Below are 25,061 nucleotides of genomic sequence, written 5' to 3'. Positions count from 1 at the left end.
GGTTCTGATGAACACTTGCACCACCTGTACTAAGATTGTCACAAAACACTCCTCAGATAATTAGTATCGTTCCCACTACTTGGAAAAAGCAAAAGCAAAATGACACCTCTCAGCAAATCGATAGATCTCCGTTCTCAATATTTAATATGAGGATTTATTATGCTGAGTGCTCTTGTCATGAGTGCAGTCATGGAAACTGTTCTCATGAACAGCCAAGGCTGGGCCTGGCTGCCCGTGGGAACTACCGGGAGCCCACTGGGTCCCTGTGGCACCTCAACGCTGAACCCAACTAAGAAGCCGGGCTCTTAAACAAGATTACAGGAGCCATCGCTCGCTTAACCCCATTTACCTGACCATGTGTCAGTGCTGGCTGCTTTCCAGCCAGTGCTGAAGCACTGACCTTCACCTACCCGTTGCTGAGGAGATCCCCACAATGCTCTGTGCACCTGTGAGGTGCAATGTGGGATTTCTGGGGACTGGGATGACATGTCCTGACCCCACACCTTCGCCCTGCCCATGGTAGCAGCGGACTACCTGGGTGTGCGATCTGCACACTCAGACCCCCCTCCCGGATCATCTGCGGGGAAGGCGAGCTACTGCTGCCTTTCCTGCCACCCACCCTCAAGCCTCTCACGCGATCGTGAGAAGGGGCTCGTGGTGTTTTACTTCACCCTATTCAGAAACAGCTGGGCTAATTTGAGGAGTGCAACCCAGTTTCATCTGTATCACTTCCATGTCTCCAGTTTTCATTTGCAATTTAGGGCCTTGACCTTAGTTCCAGAGTTCAGTTATGTAGGTGAAGCTCAGCAAGTGAATTCCAAAAACTCTTGCTTCTCTTCATTCATTCCTGCCAGGGCTGACCCAAGCCCATGTGCCCAGTGCCTGAGGTGGCACAGTAAGAAGCCATTTCCCTGGCTTTCCATCCCCATCCGGGCCTTTCATTCCCATTGGCACTGCCCTTTCCCTCATCTCAGCCCCCACCCCAAATTCCCAGCACTTCTCTTTCCTCTCCCTCCCCAGCAGGTCTCTTCTTTCTTCTGTGGTTCCACACTTTCCTGTTGTGGGTGCTAGTGCAACCACTGTTGTTATTGTTGTTGTGTTGTTGTTGTTCTCCTCCTCCCACTACTCTCATTCCTGGCATTTTCAAAAGCCAGAGGAAAAGGGAGTGGAAGGAAGTGTGGAGGAGGAGTGGAGCATTGGGCTAGAGTGTCTCCACCCTAGCCCAGGCTTCATTGTCTCTCTCCTAGCCCAGCACTCTACTCTCCACCATACCGTACTTACTAACTTCCCTTCATCTAAGTTAGAGGGGACACAAGGCCAGCAAGAGATTCTCATTTTGCAAATGAGCAAAGGATGCTAACAAGCAAACGGTTATTATTAGTTGTCCAGTCCTGCTTTCTTCGTTCTGACCAAATGTGATGTCTTTTTATTTCTGGTTGTTTTACTATCCTGGAATGCTAGTTTTTGTAGGAGTCCATTATTTGTGTATATCATCATCATGATGGATCCCAGGTATCCTTTTTAATCTGTTAGAGTGAAACCACCTCCCCAGGTACCTTAAAGACGAGCAAATGTCTTCTGTGGGTTAAAGTGCCGTAGGTCTCTGTGGTGGTGTTGCTGCGGCAGCGGCGGCAATAATCCTGATCCCTGCCAATTTGCAGTGATTTGTTTTTGTATATGCCACTAGCAGCTTGTGAAGTCTGTGTCTGCACCCACTCACTTGTGGGCAATGCCTGGCTACAGCCCTGTGACATGAGGACTCAGAAGTTCTCCAGAGGTGGAAAGGAGCATATGCAGATTTGAGCTGCTTGGGAGTTCTGCTGGAATGGTAGCCAAAAAAGGCCATTAGTCACTTCTAGGGTCAGGCAGTTACCAGTAACACACTCAAACCAGGGTAAGGCTGGTTTTGCTTCTGGAAGCGGACAATATAAGCCAGAAGCAAGAGCCTAAAGAAATATGAAAAAGACTCTGCTATTTTTAAGATTTATCCATGGCTACAGACAAAGAGAAGGATCCATGTATTTTATAACCAACCAACTTTGACCTCAGCTGTCCTCTATTTATTCCCTAATTTATTTCACAAATTTTATCCCTTGTTTCTTATACAAAATGGCTTACAATGCATAAAGCATAACCATCCACGAGCAGCCATCAGAACACCCACTTTAGCTAAGAGGCAAGTAATTGCTTCAAGGAGCCCTTGTGAAGACACTCATATAGCAGCTACATCACTGAAAGAAGAACCACATTGGAGGAGATACATCACAAGATAGACTGAGAATCAACTGAAGACCCTGTAGATTGCAGCCTATTTATTTTCAGCAGAAGCATAGGTTGGTTATAAAATGCATGAATGCCCTCCCTCAAGCAGGAAGTGTTTCTGCTGGATGTCCTGGAATCCTACTTTTTGTTCTGCTAATGTTCAATATGATTCCTTCATTTTCTGCATGTAGCTCTTCTTTCAGTGATGCTTCTCTCTCTCTCTTTTTTTAGTGCTATCAGAAAACCAAAACCAAAACTATCAGAATCCACTAGTGATAGAAAGAGGATCCTTGGCTGTGTGGGAGGCTGCCCCATGTGGGTGAGTTACCAATATTTCAGATTGGAACATATTCTGGGCAACAAAGGATTCTCAGGCTGTGCAGTGGCCCCACCCACTGAGTCTGTCAATTGGGAGAGCCCAGGAAGTTTTTCGCGCCCGGCTTTTAGTTCACATCTCCTTCGGAATGCGATCTATCTGCATTCTATCTGCCAAATTTAACTCCAAGTCCCTGTGAGCTATCAGGGGGCACTTCACACACACACTTCAGGGTTTTCATCATGTGTTAGATTGTAGCCCAATTTATGTCCAGGGTAAAAAATTCCACTTTGGGGGTCATTTTGGGGGGGCAAATTCGAACTCGCAGTAAAACCTCGCAGTAACCGGTGGTAAAGCCTACTGTCTGGGAAAGCTCCAAGCAGAGAGAGCTAAAAAGGACTTCCTGTTTGGATAGGAAAATTTGTCTCTGGAAGAGTTGCCTCACAATTCTGGCTCTTGACTAGGACAGTGTGAAGCTTTGGGGGTCTATTTGGATTTGGCCTGCTTTGACCCTCTTCAACCTGCTTCAGTCCCCTTCAGCCCAAAGTGGTGGGGGCGGGGGGCATGGAAGGAGTTAAAATGATGTCAAAGAAAAGCACACCAGGCCATGGTTTGAGGCTTCATACCTCAAAGCTTTGCTTTGGCCCACCCCTTACTCTCTCACACCTCAAACTACTTAACAGGACCAACAGAGGTGAGGAGGAGACTTCACTCCCTGCTGCAAGAGCAAGCAGCTCGTTCCACAGCTTGGCTTTAAAATACATAGGGTTGGGTGTTTTTTTTTAACCTTTTCCCATGGAATCCTGAAATGGCGTGAGTGCTCCTGAGGTGTGAAGTCTTTCTGAGGCTATGGCCATTGCTGCAAAAAAGAGTAGTACAAAAAACTACAAATCCCAGGACCACCCATGCCATTTCCTGGGATTCCATGGGGAAAGGTTAAAAAAAAGTGTCCTTTTAGAAGTCAAGCCGTGGTACACAGCTGCTTCCTTTCACAGCAGGGAGTGAAGAGAAAGACTAGAGCCTTCTTTCCTCGCCCCTCCCCCCCCCGGTATATAGTTTGAGGGGTGGGGGAGTGAGATGGGGGGCAAGGGAGGTCAAAGCTTTGCTCTGAGCTCCCAAAGGGTTGGCTGGAAGCAAAGTGGGGCCAAAGCAACCAAAGAAGCTCCAAAGTGGTCTGTAAAGTTGCCCCATATCACATTGGTCTACACCTGACCCACGTCTTGACCTCCGGCTCCTGCCTGCTCCTCTCAGCTCAGCCCAGAGAAAGGGACATTTAGACAGCTCCCCAGTGGCACCTACTAATTATTCTGCTGGCAGCTCAGAGTCTGCCAGCTCTGGCAAGTTGGATTGCAAGGCATAGCCATGGCTTTTATTTTCATGAGTGAAAAATCAGGTATTGGCAGCTGTATGAAGGGCCGTAGCTCCATGGTGGAGTTCATGTTTTCGAAGCAGAAGGGGCCAGGGCGGACCTCTGGTATCGCCAGTTAGGATTGCTTCAAAGCTGGGGCCCTGGCCACACTGAGCTCAATGGACGAATGGGCTGGTTCATTGTAAGGCGCCTTCATATGCCCCAAATATAGCAATTGGTTTCCAAACAGTTCTTATAGATCTGTGAAATGACAAAAGTTACACACAGCAGCTACTTCTTTCCCACTAGGCCTGTTTTGTACAAGAGGAAAAGAAGCACAATGGTCTGGTCTGTTGAACAAAACAAAGTGTTTGGCAGGTTTCACGGGAACATGATGAGAAACAACCCAGGACCCTGCACAATAGCAAGCGAGTAAACAAACCACTAAGGTTGTGGGCGGGGGGGGGGAGCAGTACATGGCTTGCTCTCCTCTTATTAAACCCAGTTTTGGTGTCTTTCAGTCAAAATCACAGGCAGTTAAGGCAAGTCCTTTTGTCTCTCTGGGGAGAACAATGCAGGATATGCTCAGGCTGACAGAGCCTAGGTCACTCATCACATCTCTACAATGCAAGAGGAGTGTGTGCTTGAAGGCGGGTGGACAATGGCAAATATTTAAAACACTAAGGGAAAGGGGCCTTCCCTTGCCCACTCCTCTCTCACCCAACTGCTTTTTATCCAAGCAATTTTTCTCCCAGCAGGGCTTCCTTCTAGTTCTGAATCCCTGCTGGGAGAAAAGCAGGGTGGAGAAAGCAGACAGGAAAGGCAGAGAAAATGCCCCACTCCCTTTTCCCGCCCGTCCCTGCCCAACCCTCCATTTGTAATGGTTCAGCTGTGAACACACACAAGCCTGACACACAGGTCTACTGCCATGAACCCCTAGGGGTCTGTTCACACGACCACCTAAGTGGCCGGGTGGGCGGCAGGGAAGGCAGGGTTCAACCTACCTTCCCCCGGACGACTACTCCGAGGAGCCTGGGCAGCCCGCGAGTCTCATGCTCACATGACCAGCACTGGCAGGAGCGGCGCAGATTACTCTCTGCACTACTCCTGGCAGGACTGGTAAATGGAGGCTGGGAGTGGTTGTCCCCGCCTCTGTGAATCCCCCAGTGCACCATGCACTGAGTGCAGTGCATTGGGGGATTGCACTGGGGGGATTCCCCAGGAAACGGGTGCTCTAGGCACCCATCTCTGTGACACACAATCCTGGCACCAAGGTTAAGGGTTAGGGTACGAGTTGCGCTTGGTGCTGGGTGTAGCGACACAGCACTGCCGAGATCCATGCAGATCCCAGCAGTTCTCATGGATCAAGCCATGCCCAGGCTTGGCTGCTCGTGAGAACAGTCTCTTAGTTTCACCAAGGCAGAACTTCCCACAGAAATCACAAAGATGGCTTCACACATCCCTGTTGCAGGAGGACCAAGGGAGGATGCTATTGGGTTCCAGCCAGTAAGATGGCCCCAGTTCCTCCTGCCTCCTTTGCTTCAGTCCTCCTGCCTTCCCATGACCTCACTTGCTTCCATGCCCCTGAAAACAAATCCTGGCTTGGTTTGGAATTTGAGGGAGGCAGGCAGAATGGATTTGGCATCCTGGGTTGGGGAGGGAAACATCAAAAATGCACCCCACTTCCTCCCCTCCAAAAATTAGGTCCTAGATTAGCGGGGGAGGCAATGTGGCAGACCCATCCAGCTGGTTTTCCATGTTCTTACACACTGAGCAGGATAAAGATACAGAATATTGGGTGCATGCATGATGTTAAATGGATATACTGTCAAAAAGACAAATATAACTGTTTCTGTTAAAGGGTTTCATGGCGTTTCCATAGTAGTGCACTAGATGGCACTAGATTTTCATTTAGAGACAGTCAAATAATGCTTTTTTCCATGAAAGATAAAAGGTACAGAATTTCAGTAGGGAATGTGATGCAAAGTTTAGAATAGAATGCTGGAAAGAATCATACTTCTGGGGGATGGGAGGCTCTTTTAGTCGGATCCTTTGCAATTTAGACTGCTTATATCTTATTATCTCTATGCCACCCCCAATTTCCCAGACACTTAAAGACATTCAATGCAAAACTATGCAAAGCAATTTAAACCTTTTAGAAAAAACATCTCTGCAAGTAGTGCCCTGAGAAGCTCAGCAGATTACAGCAGATGCCTGCCTATGGCATATCCCATTTACCAAACCAGCTACTGAGTATAGAACTGGAACACAGGGGGATTGGAGCTACGCCCCTCCTGTCCATTCACTTTTGAAGAGAGGAGGGAGAATGGGAGCAGAAAGTGGAGTGGGGACCAAGTCCCTTCTCTCTGTGATAGAAAGGTTAAAGAGTACTGATTTTGCTGGGAGTTGGGGAGCTATGCTGAAATCTAACATAAAGGGGGGGGGAGACTTTTAGAGAACCTTAAATGTTCCTCTCCCAAACCCTTTGCTGTTTGAAGCTATTTGCTGTATTTTGTTTCCGGATCTTTTCAATGTTCCCTCTGAAAAGCACAATTTTAAACCCAAACAAAACAGTATTCACTTGTTACCAGGAAGGAACTACAGTCATCCCTTGCCAATGGCGGTTTTCCCTATCACGGTTTTGAGTATCCACGACTGGGAAATTGTGACCAGTCTCAGCAACCGCAACCCACATATCCGGGATTTGGCAAGATTATTTAGTGAATTGGGGGGTCCACAATTTTGGGGGGTTCAGAGGTTCAATCCACTCATTCCTCTTGCTGACCCTGCCACTTCCTCATGATTTAAAGTAATTTTGAGTGATTTGGGGGGGGGGGTTCAAAAGTGCCTTCGAGTGATCTTGCGGGGTTCAAAATTTTCAAGAGGTTAAATTTGCTCACTCCTCTTGCTTATTCTTGGTGATTTTAAGGGATTATGGATTATTTTTGGCATTCTTTTTGTATTTTCTCTTTGATTTTTTGGTCTTTTTGTGACCACAGTTCCCCTAACCCCTTGATCCCCATTTATTCAAATTGCTCGCCAACCACAAGTTTGCCAACGGCAAGGTTTTGCCAGAACTCATGGTTGGCAAGGGATGACTGTATGACTTCAGACAACCAGAGAACATGTTGTGAGCGAGTACAGTGACATCATAATGTTTTCACATAGCTAATCAGACTTGGCTATCTGATGATGTCATGAAGTCAATTCAGATTGTATAAAATGCTTCCTGCTCTTACTCTGCATAAGCTAACAACGTTTCATTTATTTGCAGCACTTCCTCCAAATATAATTGCAGAAAGATCACTCCCATCAGTTTCAAAGTGTTGACTCTTGTAGCCTTACTGGAGACTCTATAGTATCCCTAATCCCACTCCTCTCTTTTCTGTAAAAAAGAAGCCACAGGGAAATTTGAAGGGGCAGCTCTTGCATTATCCTCAGTTGAAAACTAGGGTACTGCAGCCTCTTAAATTTGATATTTCCTTCCTTACTTCCCTCTAAAATCATTGCAGAGGGGTCGCATTAAAGATTCTAGGAGGTTGCCTTTAAAAGCTATCACTACAAATTCCTAAATGACTAAGGACCCAGTCTAATGACCGCCCAGAGACGAAAGTTTAGGCGGTATATAAATGCGATGAATGAATGAATGAATGAATGAATGAGGAAGCAATCCCTCTGCATTTCTGCAAAGCACTCAGATTGGAATAAAGAATGGTACTTACAGGTTTAAAGTACATACTACCCCTTTAAAATCATGAACATTTTTTATTTTTATGCAACTGTTTATTAGGGATGTGCCAAAATATGATTCAGCTGTCCGAATCATGGGCACCTCCCTTTAAAATTGAGGGGTTACACAGTGCCTTTAAGCAGAGAAGGGCAGGTCCATACCTGCTCCTCCTCCACTGGCTGCCATTGAGGCCATCCTGGCACTCCCCCAGGCTATGCTGTCTCCCAGCTGTCCCTGCGCAGCATTGGTATGCACATGGCCTCCGCACATGGGAGGTGGCCACCATGTGAGCACAGAGGCCATGTGCATGCCAGCACCATGCAGGGGCATCTGGGAGATGGCCTAGCTGGGGAGAGTGCCAGGATGGCCACAATGGCAGCCAGTGGAGCAGGTACAGACCTGCTCTCCTCTGCTTTAAAGGGGCTGTGTAACCCCTTGGGTTTAAAGGGAGGTTCCTGCTATTTGAACAGCTGAATCATATTTCAGCACATCCCTACGATTTATACAGATCTTGTTTCTTTGCAGAACTAGCGGGGGAAAGGTATTGCTGAATACAGCTGAATAGTCTTAAGTAGCTGATGGACACAGATGAAGGACCAAAGTCTATCTTTCCCCCCTTTAATTATGTAAGTAAATGTAGATTGCTGACAACATAGTGCAAGCCTGGTAAAACAGGAGACCTGTTTCAGTAATAAGCTCAAGAAAGACGTGTGTGTGTGTGTGTGTAAGAGAGAGAGAGAGAATGAATGAATGAATGAATGAATGAATGAATATATACTGTATATCACTAAATTTGGGCTACATGGTTTGCTGACAATCTGCTGATTAAGATGGGATGAGATGAAATGCCCAGCCCTGCATTGCAAATCTCTGTTTTAAAAATGCATGGATAATGAGTTGTTTGCTGCAATGAAGTCATGGCTCAAACACAGAGACCCATACAGATAAGTTGCCTTAATCCTGATATTTCATGTGGGTGTTATTGCATCAGAGTACACACAAAACCTTTTGGAATGTAGGGAGGAAAGGGAAAGAATGAATTGAAGAAATCTGCCACAGCCATTCTGAACTTCCTATATGGCAAATGAAAAGGTGGGTTTTGAAGCTTTGAAATTCGAAAGTGCTGCATTGTGTGCAGATGTGGTGTTCCCATCCCTTTCTGCATCACAAAGCAGGGTGCGGAGACTGAGATTTGTCCAACAAGACATGACAGTCTGCACACTGCTGCCGGTTCTGAGAGAGATGAATGGTGGGGCATGTGGAAGGTTAAGAGAAGTTAGGCCTTTCTCAATATTCTTTTTGTATACAGGGATCTCGGAGAGGAATTGATTTCTGAGAACTCCTTTCAAACAGGAAACAAAATGAAAACTTTTGCCTCCCTTCAGTGATTTTAAATTTGCAGTCAGGGTCAGCCTGTCACCTTCTGAGGGAGCATATCGAATCCAGGCTCTTACAGCTCAGTAGTCATGCTTGTATTTGATATCAAGAGCTTTGGAGCTAGGGGGATTGTCAAGAGCTCTGGAGATGGTGACCTATACTAAGGCAGGGCCAGCATTATGGGGGGGGGAAGCATTATTGAGTCAGTACAACATTGGGGATCAGCACCCTTCGTTCTTGAACTTCAGTTCTAAGCCTGGTAGGGCTTAGTGGGAAAAGGGGGTGGGATCTCCTAGCTGTACATCTTCTGGATTCCGAGGAGTAACAGAAAAACTAGGATGTGCTTGTGCCAGTTTCACACCAAACATTGCTATGTCTCGGGATTACACAGCTGCAATATAATCTGAAGCCTAGATGTGTGGACCCTGGCATATAACCAGTAGTCGGGACTGACTCCAGTTTTGAGGGGGTCTTTGGCAAAGGGCTGTCTGTAGGGCTTCTCCTGTCTGGCTAGATTCCCCACACTTCATGATGTTGCTTCATAGAATGCTAGAAGGAAGGGAACTTGTCTTCTAGTACAAGCTCAGTGAATGACGCTGCTACAGCTTTCTTACAGATGGCCACCCAGCCTCTATTTGAAAACCTCCTTGATGGAGAGCCACAACCAGTGTCAAACAGCTCGTAGAGTTAGGGAATTTCCTCTAATGTCTAGCCTCAATCTGCTTCTTTGAAATTTCAGCCCATTGCTTCTAGGATACAGCTCCCAGGAACATTAGAGAAAAAATCTACTTCAGTTCCAGCCCCTCAGCATTGAAAGGTGGGTATCATATTTCCACTCAGTTTTCTCTTCTCCAGGTTAAACATACCCAGCCCCTTACCATTTCTCATAAGAACTAGTTTCCTGACTCCTCACCATCACTGTTGCTGTTCTCCAAACCCATTCCTGTTTATCAATGCCCTTTTAAAAATGTGGTGACCAGAACTGTTCATGGCATTTGAAGTGGGATCTGATTAGAGCAGGATGGAGTGCTCTAATGATTATTTCTTGTGCTCTGGATTCTATGCCTCTGTTAACGCAGCCCAAGGTTGCACTTGCTTTTTAGCAGTTGCATCATACTGCTTGCTCATGTTCTAGGGATGTGCAAACTGGCTCAACCTCGAGCCAGTACACCATTGAGCTGGTCTGGTTCAAGGGCTCGCCCTTGAGCTGGGCCAGGCACAGTTTGCCTCAAAATCAAGCCGAACCCCCTGGGCCAGTTAGGTGGTTTTTTAAAATGGCAGACTTACTGCCTCCGAGGCCTCAGGAGGTGCTGCTGGCAGCCACAGGGGGTCTGCTGGCCCCCACTGATGTGGGGTGGGGTGGGGCCTAGGAGAGCTGCCGCCCCACCACCACTGAGGAGCTGTGGCACTGTAGCAGACTGTACAGGCATCCCTCACCTATTGCGGGTTTCCCAATCACGGATTTGAGTATCTGCATTTGGGAAACTGTCACCATCCTTGCCAACTGTGACCCAAGTATTTGTGGTTTGGTGCCTTTTTCCAAACATTTGAGCAGTTTTGGGGGGGATTTCTGGGGTCAAGGGGTCATTCTGGGGGTCAGGGGGCCATTTCCAGGGGTCAGGGGGTCATTTCTGGGGGTCAGCGGGGATTTGTTTGATTTTTTTCTTCATTTTAAGGTACCTTCCTGATCACGATCCCCCTAACTCCTACTTCCCATTACTCTCAATGTCTTGCTTACTGAGAATTCGCCAACTATGAGGGTTCTGTTCCAGGAACGGAACCCTCACGGTTGGCAAGCGACTGTATCTGGCAGCCGTGGCATGAAACGTAGCCTACCGCTGCCCCCCACCTGCCCTTTTTCAACCTTGTATGGTTCCCCTGATGCTTGTAAAGGGGAATCCTTCTTGGATTTCGCTTTGCAAGCACTAGAACTGGGCAAACCAGGCTGAACCAGGCTGAACCAGGCCCGTTTTGACTCAAACTCGGACCAGCCCCCCTTTTGGAGGGACGGTCCAATTCAAGCTTGAACCGTTTGAACTGGTCTGGTTCAATTGAACCTGGTTAGAGCTTGAACCGATTCACACACCTCTAGTGTCAGCTGCTTTGCTGAACTCAAGAGACTTTGACTGACATCCTCACTAATGGTGCAGAGAAGCTGCATGCAAAACACTTTCACAGCATTTAATAACCCCCAAACCAACTGCATTGGCAGGAGGAGCCATTTTCTCTAGCCTCCTTCCTCTAGAAGCACTCCTTAGTTGACTGTATCTGGAAGCTCACCTGTATGTGTTGAAGGAGCATCATGCGTTACCCACAAAGATTTGACTAGATGTCACCTTGGTTCCTACTAATGCTATTTTTTTATCATCAGAATAGAATAGAATAGAATAGAATAGAATAGAATATTTATTGATTAGTTAAATAACTATATCAAACAACTACACATTTAAAAACAAACATTAAACAATGTTAAACCTCAACAGAACCATATCAAACCATCACAGGTCTAAAAACAAGGCAGAAATGCTGAGAACTGCTGGAAGAATTTATGGTGTGGATTGACCAAATTCAGAGCCCCTTTATCCAGGAGTGAAGGGGAAACAGAAAGTAGGGGAGGACTAGGCTCCCCAAAATCAATTAGATATTTGCTAACTCTCACCTCCAAATACTGTTTTGGGGATGCCCTTAAGGCCAGGCCCCCACATATTGGGTAAGGAGGGGCCAAGTTCTCAAAACCTCTGGATACAACTAAATCATTTTCAAGCAATGCTAATTTTCTTCTATATAGGAATCTAGCTTTTACCCAGTCACTGAAAGTATTCACTCACTGCATGGGCACTAGTTCCATTATAATATAAATATTCTATTCATCTAAGATCAGTTATAGAAAAGTGTCCAGGCAAAACTGTATTGAAGATATGAAAAAAATGTAATTTTATGTTCCACTTGTGTGAGTAATCCATTGGTTTTTGGATAGTTAATTAAAACCAATTCATAATGAGCCGTTACCAAATTCCAGCTGTCTTCACAAGAGGGACCCAACACAATAGGATCTATTTCTGTTTGTGGCTTGGAGCTTAAATGTTCTATTTCTCCTGGAATGATCTCAAACTCTTGCTTGTCAATCTCCTGAACTTCTTTGGGTCATGCCTTAAGGGTTGTTTCACCACACGGCTATCAATGTTAACCGTTTTTGTTTTCGGAGCAGAATTCTGGCCACCTGTATTAGTATCTGCCTGTAACAAATAAACAAGTTTTTAAAATTCACTTCCTTATATATTAAAAATTGCTTTTCTTGTCTGTATATTTAATATTTTTGCTCTTTTTTGCATTGCCATCATCCTTCACCTTCCTACTCACAACTTTCTTGCACTTGAATTTACCTGCCTGCAATTTTTTCCTTGAGAACCCATCACTAGAAACATCCACCTTTGTGGTAGTCGATTTGCAATCCATCCGGAGGTTTTTATAGATTTCGACCATTAATTGTCCAATACACCCCGATAAGAAAGCTTTGCTACACTTCAGGTCTCTGATTATTACTCCCAACCAATTCTAATAATTTGAATATGCCAGATGATCGACATCTCTTTTGTAAATGATATCCTCTTTTCCTTAGGTAATTGCCGTGCATTAGGGATGCACAAACCGGTTCAAAGTCGAGCCAGTTTGACATCAAACTGGTTCAGTTCAACATTTCGGGATCAAACCGAACCACTACGTGTTCAGTCCAACTCTGGACTGAGAACCTCTCCCCCGACCATTCAGTGTGGGGGGGGTTCACTAGTGTTTACTTTTTTTTTCTTTCTCTCCTCCAGGGGGCTTCTCTGAGGTCACCGGGGAGGATCCATGGAGGTTCCCCCTCCCCCCTGCCATCCTCCTTTATGCACTAAATCACTCTGGGCATTCTTTGGCCCTTTCCAGGTCTTCTCTCCATGGTGGTGGCCATTTTGGATGCCACCCTGCATTTTTAAAAAAACATTTGGAACCCCCCCTCCCCATTCTGAACTGAACTGGGGGGGTTGGGTTTGATGGGAGGTAAAACTTAACTGGCCTGGTCCGGTCTGGGTCCAGTTCAGACTCGAACCAAACTGGGCCAACTGGTTTCATGCACATCCCCTAGAGTCCATGACAACTTAGCCTTTTCTTTATCAAGTTTTCCAAGAGTTATCTTTTTCTGGGGCGTGTATTGCTTCATTACAACATCCATTTTCTGCCAAAGCTAACTCTAAGGCCAAATTTAGGCCTCTTTAGATTTAGCTCTTGGTGACTATTGTTCAAATCCACAGACCAGTCCAACGGTAGGAGTTCAGTTTCCAGACCCCCTTCTTCTAATCCCCGATGTAAAAAATGGAGCAATTTTTAATTGGCACGGTTGTTATTTTGGTGCAGAATAATTAGTATTTGGTACAATCCCTATTGATTTATACGCTTTTCTGGCTAATACCATAGTTAAAGTCCTGTTATCACAGTACCCTGAAAAACACAATATCAAATGAGCCCCAAGAACTGTGCTGAATTTCACACAGGTGTTGCCCACTTTGTTTTGACAGGTCTTGGGCTGAATGAGATTTGCTGCACTTTCCAGTCCTCTTGGGTATCCTCTCCACTGGAAGTAGTATCTTTCTCCAGGTACCAGAGGTAGTAATAGGCTTCCCTACACTGCTTCTTCAAGTTCTTCCACACAGAGATAATAACAGGGCCAGTCAAAGTGTGATGCCAAGTGCACACTTAGCATTATACTTAGTGAGGTGCCAAGGCAGCACCGAGGTACAGCCTTGGCTGCCACACCCTTCCTTTATACCTGCAGGAGCAAGCAGCAGAGTTCTGTCAGACTTGATTGTAGAGAGGGAAGGGGGCCAGCAAAACAAACACACTCCTGGTGTTACCACACTCTCCCCCATTTAGTAATCCAAAGACCCACTGCATTGGCAGGATCATTTTCACTGATCTCTTCTTCCTCCGGAATCACTCCTTAGCTGACTGCATCTGGAAGCTCACCTGTATGTGTTGCATACTGGTGTATACAACACATACAGCATCATCATGTGACACACACAAAGACTTGACTAGATGTCACCTAGATGTCATTGTAGGACATTCCTCCCTATCTCCTTTAATATCTGAGATAAAATCCAATTGACCATTCGACACTTATTGTGGTGGTATGTGACCACTCCTAAACCCTTTTAAATGTTTGGGTTGTTCCTATGCATATGGGGAGGTATCAGGATGGTACAATTTGTCCTCTCCCTATGCACATTCCTTCATGTGTCTGCAACATTCCCTATGCACATAGTACTGATGCAGATGTGCCAACAAATGTATGTACAATGAAGTATGGAGCCTGCCATCACATTCAGAAGTGGCCTGAACATCTGGAAAGTACTTTGGTTGAGTCAACAGTCTATATCCTGTTGAGTGGTGATGATACTTTTACCACACATCCGCACTTGATCAGAATGAGCAAGCAGAGGAGTGACAAAATTCCCCTCACTTGATGAAATGTTACAGATTGCCATCTTATCCAATGGTTACGTGCACACAGGAGTAAGTTGCCACTCAGTGGTAATAGTCATTCACTTCACGCATAGTCCCCTGATGATTAGAGATGTCACTGAAGCCTGTAATTACCAAGTTTAAAATATGAAATTGTCCAGCTTATCATGCTCAGTTGTTTAACAAAAGGAGTGTCTTTCAGAATGTAAAACAGGATACTGCAGATGCATTGGTCAATGATCAGTTTTAGCTGTTTAACAAATGGAGTACCAGCCAATCACGCTACTTGGTAGAGCAGGGACCAGAGCTCAGTGGTAGAGCCCCTGCTTTGCATATGGAAGGTCCCAGGTTCAATCCTGAGTGTCTTCAGAGAGGGAGAGGAGGACTCCTGTCTGAAATTCTTGAGAGCCACTGCCAGTCAATGTAGACAGTACTGAGCTAGACAGACCAGTGCTCTGAATTAACAGAAGCTTGTTTCATATGCTTATGTGTACTTATGTACATGAACATTTATTAATATAGCTCCTTAGATTTGATGCAATTCTCATTGGATGCTGTGAAACTACGAAGTAGGTGCTTAGCAGGGGCATACTCAGAAAACCACTCATGTTAATGCCTTAGTTTGAATGGAAATCTCATTTATTGCTGTAAAGCATATGATCAGATTGCCTGACAATGGAAACATTTGGTTTGGTGAGTATCTTCTCTGCTTTGGTCAGTTCTCTCCATTATTTCTCATAAATGTGTGGCTGCTGTACCCTTTCCATACACACACACACACTCTTTCTTGCTTCCAGGTGTGTGTTATGGGAATGGGGTGGTAGTTGAATGTCTAAGCATCTGTCCACTCTGGCTGATTTGGGGAACTACCATCGCCAATATGACAAATCAGCATGTAGCACCATCAGATTCATCCAGCAAGAATTCATATCACCAAGAAGGGAGTTCACCCATAAAATCATGTTGGTTGTATTTGCTGTTACATGGTCACACTGGAAGTAGTTTCCCTGTTCTCTATGATCCTGGCTAAACTCTGCTGTGCATGGTCAGTTCATAAGGCCATGCACAAGGATGGAGGACGTACTGTGAAGCAGGGTACAGCAACCCTCACGGATGGCCTATAAATTGTACCCTGCTGTTTTTCTTCTTCCCTTCCCAGTAAAGCGCGCGCGCGCGCGCACACACACACACACACACACACATATACATGGGAGGCAAAGGATACCATTTGGTGCTGTATATCAGGCAGCAAAATGTCATGGGCTGGCCCTGCTAGAATGCCCATTTCCACATCCCTATGAACATTGACTGACTTCCAGACTAATGCTGTGTGTGTGCCTCAAACACCAGTGTGCATTCAGAGTGAGTCCCCATGCTTTCCAAGTGCAGACATCATTGCACAAAAGCACACTTAGTTTGCAGTTCTTTCTGGAAATGCTCTGTTAGAGTGGAAACATGTCCCTGAGGACCAGAGATGTATTTCCACTCTAGCACAGCACTTCTGGAGCACCAGGAGAGCACCGAAATAATGACACTCTTGCAGAAGAACTCCCACAAGGGTGGAGGGAGCAGATAGTGTTGTATGCATGCTGGTGCTTGGAGCACACCCTCAGCATTAGGATGTCAGGCACTGTTTTCTCAGTGCTTTGCAGCTGCACTTAGAGCAGCATCTGCTATTTTACCCTACACTTTCCCCCTTTCCTAAGCATCTGAAATTCATCCATCACTTGTCTTATCTGAGTCAGCCACCCCCTTAAACAAAGAAGGGTTGAAAACAGCAAATCTAAATTACTTAATTATTTAAGTTGTATTACTTACCAGCCACGCAGAGGGGTTTGGAGGATTGATTAGCTAACATGGCTGCAAGGAACTCTGAAGACAAAAAGCTGCAACTGAGCAATAAATAGTAGGTCACCAAGCCCTTAGTCAGCTCTGCTGAAATCAATGGAAGCCATTTAATGGCTTCAGTGAACAAAGACTCAGAATGCCAGATGAACATGTTGGCCCCTGCTGTCATTGTGCCACCTGCCAATAGGCATTAGCCATGTATGTGTAGACTCTACTTGGTGTGAGTTTGTTCTTTGAACTCCTGTGACAGGAACTAAAGAAAACATTTTGACAGCCCACTATAAATTGGGTTCTTTAAGAGATTCTCACAAATATGAGAGGATCTCTCTCTCTCTCTCTCTCTCTCTCTCTCTCTCTCTCTCTCCACACACACACACACACACACACACACACACACACACACACCTCAGTTGGAAGAAACACAGTTTTATAGCAATGTTTTCAAAAGCAGCTCTTTCTACTGATTTACTCTGAACAAACCAAAGGCTGATTAACAACACATAGTGGCTGTACAAGATAATGGTTATCATTATTCTTTTGAATATGTATATTCCATGTCTCATCCCTCACAAAGGTTTTCGTATTAAACATATTACAATAGCAGAGTGACATAATCCGATTTGAAACATAGCTAGTAGCACGCAAGTTAACACACAATTCAAAAAATGACCCATCTAAACATCTGGAGCAAATTAAAAATATCTTTACTTGATATCAAAAAGGCATCAGGGTCAATACCAGGCAAGCCTCTTAGGAAGGGCACTCTGAAGAAAGGGAGCCACCACTGAAAAGGTCCTGTCTCGTGTTACTACCGGCCTCCCCTCCAAAGGTGGGGTGGGGAACCAAAGAAAGATCTAGAACTATTATGAAAACTGGGCAGCTTCATATGGGAGAAGGGGGTCCATATGATCCACTGGTCTCCAGAAGTGATGGGTGAAGTCTTCCCATTCAAGCTTGGGATTTTGCTTGTGTTTTTTTTTTTAAAGGATGGTTGCCCTCCTCCCTCTCCTCCCCTTCTCCAGGCTGCAGCATTTCAAAAACAGTGGGCAGATTTCTGTTATTTGCTTCCCTGGTTCCTCTTGAAGACTTTCATTCGGTAAATTGTGGGCAGGAGGGAGGGAGGGAGGGAGGGAGGACAGACAGACGGACAACCATACAGAGAGGATCCTGAGGGCCCTCTGTGATGGCTGCCTTTCCTCCCTCTCCCTTTGATGTCTTGCATGTAGCCCTTAAAAATGAGTCAGTGGTCATTGTTGTCAATGCCCAAGGAATCTTTTTGGATAAATACAACCCCACTCCCCCAACTGGGTTGCATCAAAGCAGAGTGTGCAACCAAATAGGCAAATCAAGGCACACACCCCTCTGAATCTCCAAGGTATCTTCACATCAAAGCTTTGATCGTATGCACAGGCCCAGTCACTGGCAGCTTCCAATCCAATGCTGTCACTGTCACAATGCTGTCACTGTCCTTCTATAATCCCATAAATACCCCAAATTCCTCTCCCTCACCCTCCTGTCTACCTACCTCGCCCCTATAAGCTCTCCCTCTTCCCTTTCTCACTGCTGTGATATCACAACAGGAGACTGGAGGGAGGTTTCTCTCTCCCTAACTTGTAGCATTCCATGTTGGACATTGGACACTATAGCCCTATTCAGGGCTATATGTTGTATAAGTGCACACAAATCTGTACACAGATACATGGTTTTGTGTGAATGACTGTACCTGTATTCATTTAACAAGTGAACCTAGATGTGGGCCCCTCAAATGCATGGTGCCGATAGAACGTGTACTGCTGTACATGTGTTCAACATAATGTGTGAATAACTGTACCTGTTTACCCTGTACACTTGATGTATGAGCGCTGAACATAACATATGAATAGGGCTTATAAAAGTGCCACATTTTACCTCAAAGCTGTGCTCAGATAAAATGTGGTGGCATCACTAGTTTGAAGCCATCTAGGGGTTTCAAAATTATTTTTGAGTTGTGCCTGCAAACAGACTCAGGGCCCATGCAGTTTCACCAGTGCATGGGTGAAAACATTGACCCAGTGTGCAGTAGCTGTGAAAAAGGTGACTCCCATGCTAGGAAAGGGTCATTTCCTAAATGATTCCTAGAAAATATACTAGAAAATACTGCAAAGGCCTTATGCAAACACCATCTATTCTGTCACCACACTTGCAATACTGTACTGTGTCGTGTTCTGGGTACCACATTCCAAAAAGGATATTGTAGACCTGAAAAAGGTGGAGAAATGAGCAACCATAATGCTCAGTGGCCTAGAATGCCTTGCCTACAAGGAAAGGCTACACCGTTTGGGGCTTTTTCATTTAGAAAAAAGGGTGACTGAGGGGGAGACATGATAATGGTTAATAAAATTATGCATGTTGTAAAGAAAGAAGACAGAGATCTGTCTTCTTCTCCCATAACATTAAGACCTGTCAAACAATCAAAGTTCAGTGGCAAGAGATTCACGACAAAAGGAACTGCTTCACAAATCATTAAATGATAGAATTCACTGCCACAAGATGTGATGATGGTGATTAACCTGGATAATTTTCAGAGGGGATTAGATACATTCATAGGGGTCAAGCAAAGGCTTGTCATAATGGCTTTATACTACCACCTGGTTCATGGCTGGTACATATCCAGTACATATCTGGATACACATTGTTGAGAAGCAGCAATATGAAACAGCTACTTGCATAATCTCCTATTTGTGGGCTTCCCAGAGGCATCTGGTTGGCCAGAGTGGGGAAAAGGTAGACTAGATGGACCTTTGGTCTGATCCAGCAGGGCACTTTTTATGTTCTTAAGACAGGTGAGAGAAGTTCCATACACCTGGTGCCAGTCAGCAGTGCAGTTGTATTTTGAATCAGTTGCAGTTCCCAAACTACAAGGTATCTCTTTAAAGGCAGCCAAATGTACAATGTCAGGAATCTAGAAGGGTGTTAACAAAGTATGGATAATTGTGGCTGGGCGACCTCCGGTTGGACTGCTGACGAGGCTGCATGCTTCCCGACAGGGGAGTCTGAGGAGGAGTTATTTTGGGGTTTTTTGAGTCTTCATAACCCCCTTCCACCACCCTGGATTAAAGGGTTTGGATCGAGATTGTCCACTGCATCCCCCGGAGTCTTCTCCTTATCTCAAGTGCTGTGCCGGAAGGTACAGCTTTGATTAAAGTTGAGCGGTGGGGGTTGGGATTCGTCAAGCTGTACTCCTCCTTTGGAAATCCATGGACAGAAGCCTGTCTGGCATCCAATTTCTTTCGGTTTGGATTATAAAAAATGGTTAAAGTTCAAGAAGCTCACACTGAAGCGCGATCAGTTAGGGATGTGCACAAAACCGGTTCGCCTGGTTCGGTTCGGATTCGAACCAGGTTCGAACCAGGAGGGGGTGGTTAGGTTTTGGCTTTGTTCGAACCACCCCCTGGTTTGGTTCGGACTGGTTCAGACACCCAAAAATTGGTAGGATGGTAGCTGGCACACAGGGGTACCTGTCACCCAAACCCCAAAGCAATCGAACACTCGTACGATTTTTTATGAATTTTCGAAAATTTATTTTTATTTTTTCCTCATAGGGTATAATGGGACTCGAACCAGGCTATTATACCTTATTGTGTAGCACCCATGGGTGCCAACAACCACCCAAACCCTGAAGCAATAGGTTCCATTATACTCTATGAGAAAAATAATTAAAAATATTTCAAATATTCATTAAAAATCGTAGGACTGTCCTAAAGGTAGTTATTGTTTTTACTGGGGGTGGTGGGGGCAACCACATTGATTTTTGTTTTCTATTTTGTGCAAATAGCTTTCCCAAATGGATAGTCATCCCATGCATTTTAGCCACCCCCACCACCTGAGTCAGTTTTGCATTATTTTGCAATTGAGTATGTTAACTGGTACAAATGTGCATTTATCAGAGTAGAAGAATTTGCTTTTAGCAATTTCTTCTTTGGACATTCATGGCTCCAGAAATAGAGATTGTTTAAATTCTTAAATGAGAGTATAATACATCTGACTGAAATATAACTCTAGGCATTAAATAACTAGATAAGCTAAGCAAGAGCTGTGATCAGAATGGATAATACCTAAACTTCACTGATGTTTATATCTGTAATCTCAGAGAGGAAGAAAGTGGCTGTCAGCATTAAAGGGGCTGCAAGACAGGGAGTGGGGAAAATAACATATTGGCTTGACTAAGGTTTGGTCTCCATATGCAACACAATGAGACGATAGAGTGGACCACAGCACTTGAGACTATAGGTGAAGGATTTCATTTTTGAATGCTCCCCTAAAGCAACATAGCATATAGGAGAAGAGCTGGTCTTGTGGTAGCAAGCATGAATTGTCCACTTTGCTAAGCAGGGTCTGCCCTGCTTTGCACTTGAATGGGAGACTACATGTGTGAGCATTGTAAGATATTCTCCTTAGGAGATGGGGCCGCTTTGGGAAGAACATCATGCTTGCATGCAGAAGGTTCCAAGTTCCCTCCCAAGAGAGGGCTGAGAGACACTCCTGCCTGTAACCTTAGAGAAGCTGCTACAATACTAAGCTAGATGGACCAATGGTTTAGTATATGGCAGCTCCCTATGTTCCAATAGCAGGCAACGTTCTCAGTGAGAATCTTTCTTCTTGATATGCTAATTTTCTATTTTCAGGGTGGGTTTATTTTGTTTTTAATTGTTGGCTCAAAAGTGGTACCGGTCACCCAAAGTGTGAAATGATATGGTCCAGTCTCAGCATTCTCCTACCTCATACTGCTGCACATTGAGTCCAGCCTAACATAATGTTAGGCACAAGATGATTACTGGCATAATGAGGACCCTTGGAATTAAAAGGAGTGCATGGTGATCATTTCCTTTGAAAGAGGACTAACAACTTCAAACTTTACTCAGTCTGAGTTGAGTCAAAGTCATGCTTCACCTGCCTTCAGAGTAATCAGGGTGGAACCCCAACTGTGCAAAACAAAAATAGTTCACCGTGAGCAGAAGCGTAATTCATTCAGATGGGGAATGGCTTTAATGTATCTAGGGGGTCAGGTTTTGAATACATGATAGACTGCCTTTGCCATTTGGAATAGAATGAAATTGCTTCTAAAATAATCTGTCCTTTCACTCACATATGGGTATAAAATTATGCACTAGAGAAATTAACGTCAGTCTTGTAGAACTCGGTTAATATTTAACCATGCTTGTGTTAAACATAAATGGGTCAATCTTTATTTTCTCCCTGAACAATAGATACGTCAATTTGCTTAATGATTATAGTCCTCCCACAAGTCTATTATGGGCAAAAGAAATCCCACCCCCGATCTTTAGGAATTAGTTTATGACCAATTTTGTCCTGCATTGTTTCAGGGCAGTCTCCACTGCATGAGGTTGAAGGCTTCAAGGGGGAATAAAAGCAAGAGGTAGAGCAGCTGTGGAATTGGCCCTTCAGCTACTTGTATCAAGTAGCAATAGCCTCTGCTCATGGGTGGCCCAAGGTACTGTGCCAAGAGCTGCTGCCTGACCCCAGACACTGGTAGAGGCCAGCAGCCTTTCAAAGCTGACTGTTCCAAGCTCTGAAAGGGGCATGGAGGAGGAAAGGTTGCCCTGAGACTTCTCCCCTCATGCTTCTTGCAAGTTTTGAAAGGGTTGTAAGAAGGTGTTCCTTGCAAAGCTTGCAAATAATAATAATAATAATAATAATAATAATAATAATAATAATAATAATAATAATAATAATTTGATTTCTATACTGCCCTTCCAAAAATGGCTCAGAGTGGTTTACACAGAGAAATAACAAATAAATAAGATGGATCCCTGTCCCCAAAGGGCTCACAATCTAAAAAGAAACATGATACACACACCAGCAACAGTCACTGGAGGTACTGTGCTGGGGGCATATAGGGCCAGTTACTCTCCCCCTGCTAAATAAAGAAAATCACCACGGTTAAAGGTGCCTCCTTGCCAAGTTTAGCAGGGGTCAGATCAGTCCTGAGAAGTTGCTCTGGCAGTCCCTGCTGTTGCCCCTAGTACAGGGGCGTAGCTAGCCCGCCGGCAGCCCATGTGCGGATGCCCTGATAGCCCCGCCCCCTGCATCTGATGTCAGATGCAGGGGATAGCCACGCTGATGTCAGAAACGGGGAGGGTGTGGTCTGGCTTCCGAACGGAGCCTTGAGCGCGGCCCCTTCGACAGTTAGACAAAGGCTGGTGCTGCATTCACAGTGCAGCCCACGAGCGGCTCTTCCCTGCAGGGAAGAGGCGCTTCTGGGCTGCGTTGTGAACGCAGCACCAGTCTTAGCTCCTGAAGGGGCCGCGCAGCCCCCGCTCAGGAGCTAAATTACCGCCCACCGCGTCTGACGCCAGACGCAGGGGGGGGTGTGTGTCAGGGCCGCGAATGGCGGCTCCTGATCAGGCACGGCTCGGGTTCTTTGAACCCGTTCACCCAATTATAGCTACGCCCCTGCCCTAGTAGCTGCTGCCTGAGATGACTGCCTCACCTTGCCCCAATGCAAATGCTGCCGTTGCTCCCCTAGTGAGTGGCAAAGTGGCAAACTCCACCTTACTGCCAGCCTAATGCTGAGATATGTTTCCTAGACAGGAAAACACAAGATGGTGTGCGTCTCTCTCTCTCTCTCTCTCAATCTTCAGGAATCCCCGCCATCAAAATGGCATTTGAATTGACCAGCCGAACTATTTTTCACTGATTTAATAAGTGCCACCAGACTATTTTCTTCTTGCTGCTTATGTTTTAGGTGATTCTAATTGTTCCTACACATTACTACAGGAAAGGAATGCTTACAGCTCCTTTGGGAACGTCAAGAGGCAGCTTTTCATTCAGAATAATGTACTTCTAATGAAGAGCATCTTCAGCTTGAAATGCATTGGGACTTACTGAATGTGGTTGTAATAAATAATTACTTCCTGAACCCATTTTGAATCATCCTCACATCCTTTTGGTTCATAATTATAGTGTGATTAGGCTGTGATGAGATGTTTATTGTGTTGGACCATGAGGAAAGTCTTTTATAGACAGAAATTGCAATGTATCTGGAGCAACATTCCCACACTCTTTAGCATTTTATTTGCGTATAAATACATGTCAATACCACAAGATGGCACTTTCTTACTTGCAACACATACTATTACAAACATTTATCTTCTTCAAGATGTTCAGAATGTAGACTTGGAAACTTTTTTTAAAAAGCAAGACCTTCTACAAACAGGGCTTTTCTGTGTTAGATGTATAATAAATAAGGTCAGAGAATAAACTTTAAAAAAAAGAATTTACAAATATTCTGATAAAAAAATTTAAATTACAAAAGCAGAATTCATATTAAACAAACTGAATTACAGTTTTCAATGGTTAAAAATGTATCTAAATGGCTTAATACCAATTTAAAATATCTCTTCAAGCACTCTCATCACCTCCTCAAGTCATCGAAACATGTGTCCATCTTGTTTTAAAAATCCCACACCATTAGAAAGCAATCTGGACCTTGGCTCGAAAGGTTTTGATAATGCTTGTTATGCTGCTGCTCCTCTGAAGGAAAGGAAATCAGATTGTTTCCCCAACTTTAAGACACAATAACTTAGAAAACCAAGGGGATTCCAGACATCTCAACATTCCTCTGATGTATTTTGGAAAAATACAGAAACCAGCTTTACAGTCCAATATGTAACTCAAAATGTAAACATTAGAAAACTCATTGTTGAAAGAGGTGAAGAATAAAGAAGATTGCACTAATATAGTGCATAATGATGCAGTGTCCAAGTTGTCCTTTACAGTAAATGTCACTTTTTATTTCCACAGGATTGTCATGCTTTTAAAGGTAAAAACCAGCTGAAGTCTGTAGAATTACTTGCTTGTCCGTATTCCCCATTGTCAAACAGGAAGAAATGCATTGCTGAGGTCCCTCTTAGGAAAAGTGTTTTCAGATACAGAAGGTCCTTTAATGCCATGTTTAGGTAAACCCCAAGGCAAAATCATTAAGTTTGCAAACTTTGTAATCTGCCAGTTTTAAGAGAAGTTGTGAGAGTCTCCCAAACAAATAAACAAAAAAGAAGTGTGAACGTTACAAAAGGGAAAGCAGTTAAGGCAGTCGATGTCTACATTTGGATTTTCTTTCCATGTTACATGTCAATGTCTCCATCGTAGGCTAAGGTCAGACACTTTTGTTGTGGAGGAGCATGTTGCTGCTGTTTTGGCTTTTTGCTAAATGGAAATAAAACATCTCTTTAGAAAACTATAGATCTGAATTGATATACACTTTGGACATGATCCACCCAATCTGACATCCTATTAATATCAATGGGAGAAGTGAATCACTTGCTAAAATGTATACCACTGCAATCAATATGGCTTAAAAGTGCTTAACTTTGGCTGAATGAGCAAACTAAACTTTGAATTGCAGTTACTCTTAGCAATGTTCCCAACTTTTCATGCTGCCAAAACATACAAAAACTGACGATTCTGCAAGCATGATGCTTGAAGAACACTAAAGTGACAATGTCTGGTCTAACCCTTTATTGAGTGACATCTGTCACTGAGGAAGAAGATCAACACTATGGGCGCAATCCAAAGAGGAGATATGTATATACGTTGGAGAATCAAGTCTGCAGCTAGAGAGCTTTTTAAAAAAAATTCATTAAAAAAATAAGTAAATAAAGAGAAGGCTACCGCAGAAGGTT

The 25,061-nt window shown here is 44.5% G+C and overlaps 1 protein-coding gene and 1 long non-coding RNA gene across 12 annotated transcripts in view; one reads left to right on the top strand and one right to left on the bottom strand.

The window, feature by feature from the left end:
- The first annotated feature begins 1,283 nt into the window (after nt 1-1,283).
- On the top strand, nt 1,284-23,440 carry LOC128327047 (uncharacterized). 2 transcript variants are annotated; one of them, XR_008308429.1, is made up of 5 exons: nt 1,284-1,512; nt 2,494-2,581; nt 8,182-8,282; nt 9,773-9,850; nt 23,158-23,440. It is a non-coding gene; the product is annotated as an uncharacterized LOC128327047 (long non-coding RNA). The 2 variants fall into 2 exon arrangements; XR_008308428.1 differs by having other exon boundaries at nt 23,126-23,440.
- THSD7B (thrombospondin type 1 domain containing 7B) overlaps nt 23,432-25,061 on the bottom strand; it is a 690,438-nt gene continuing 688,808 nt past the window's right edge. For all 10 annotated transcript variants that reach the window (XM_053254956.1, XM_053254972.1, XM_053254939.1 and 7 more), the window contains one exon: nt 23,432-24,585. In XM_053254956.1, coding sequence (XP_053110931.1) covers nt 24,504-24,585 — 82 coding nt within the window. In that variant the 3' untranslated portion in view covers nt 23,432-24,503. The remainder of the gene's footprint in view (nt 24,586-25,061) is intronic.

The sequence above is a fragment of the Hemicordylus capensis genome, chromosome 1, assembly GCF_027244095.1.
Source record: "Hemicordylus capensis ecotype Gifberg chromosome 1, rHemCap1.1.pri, whole genome shotgun sequence".
Lineage (NCBI taxonomy): Eukaryota > Metazoa > Chordata > Lepidosauria > Squamata > Cordylidae > Hemicordylus > Hemicordylus capensis.
The sequence above is the reverse complement of the archived record's forward strand: the minus strand, read 5'-3'. Positions and strand labels throughout refer to the sequence as shown.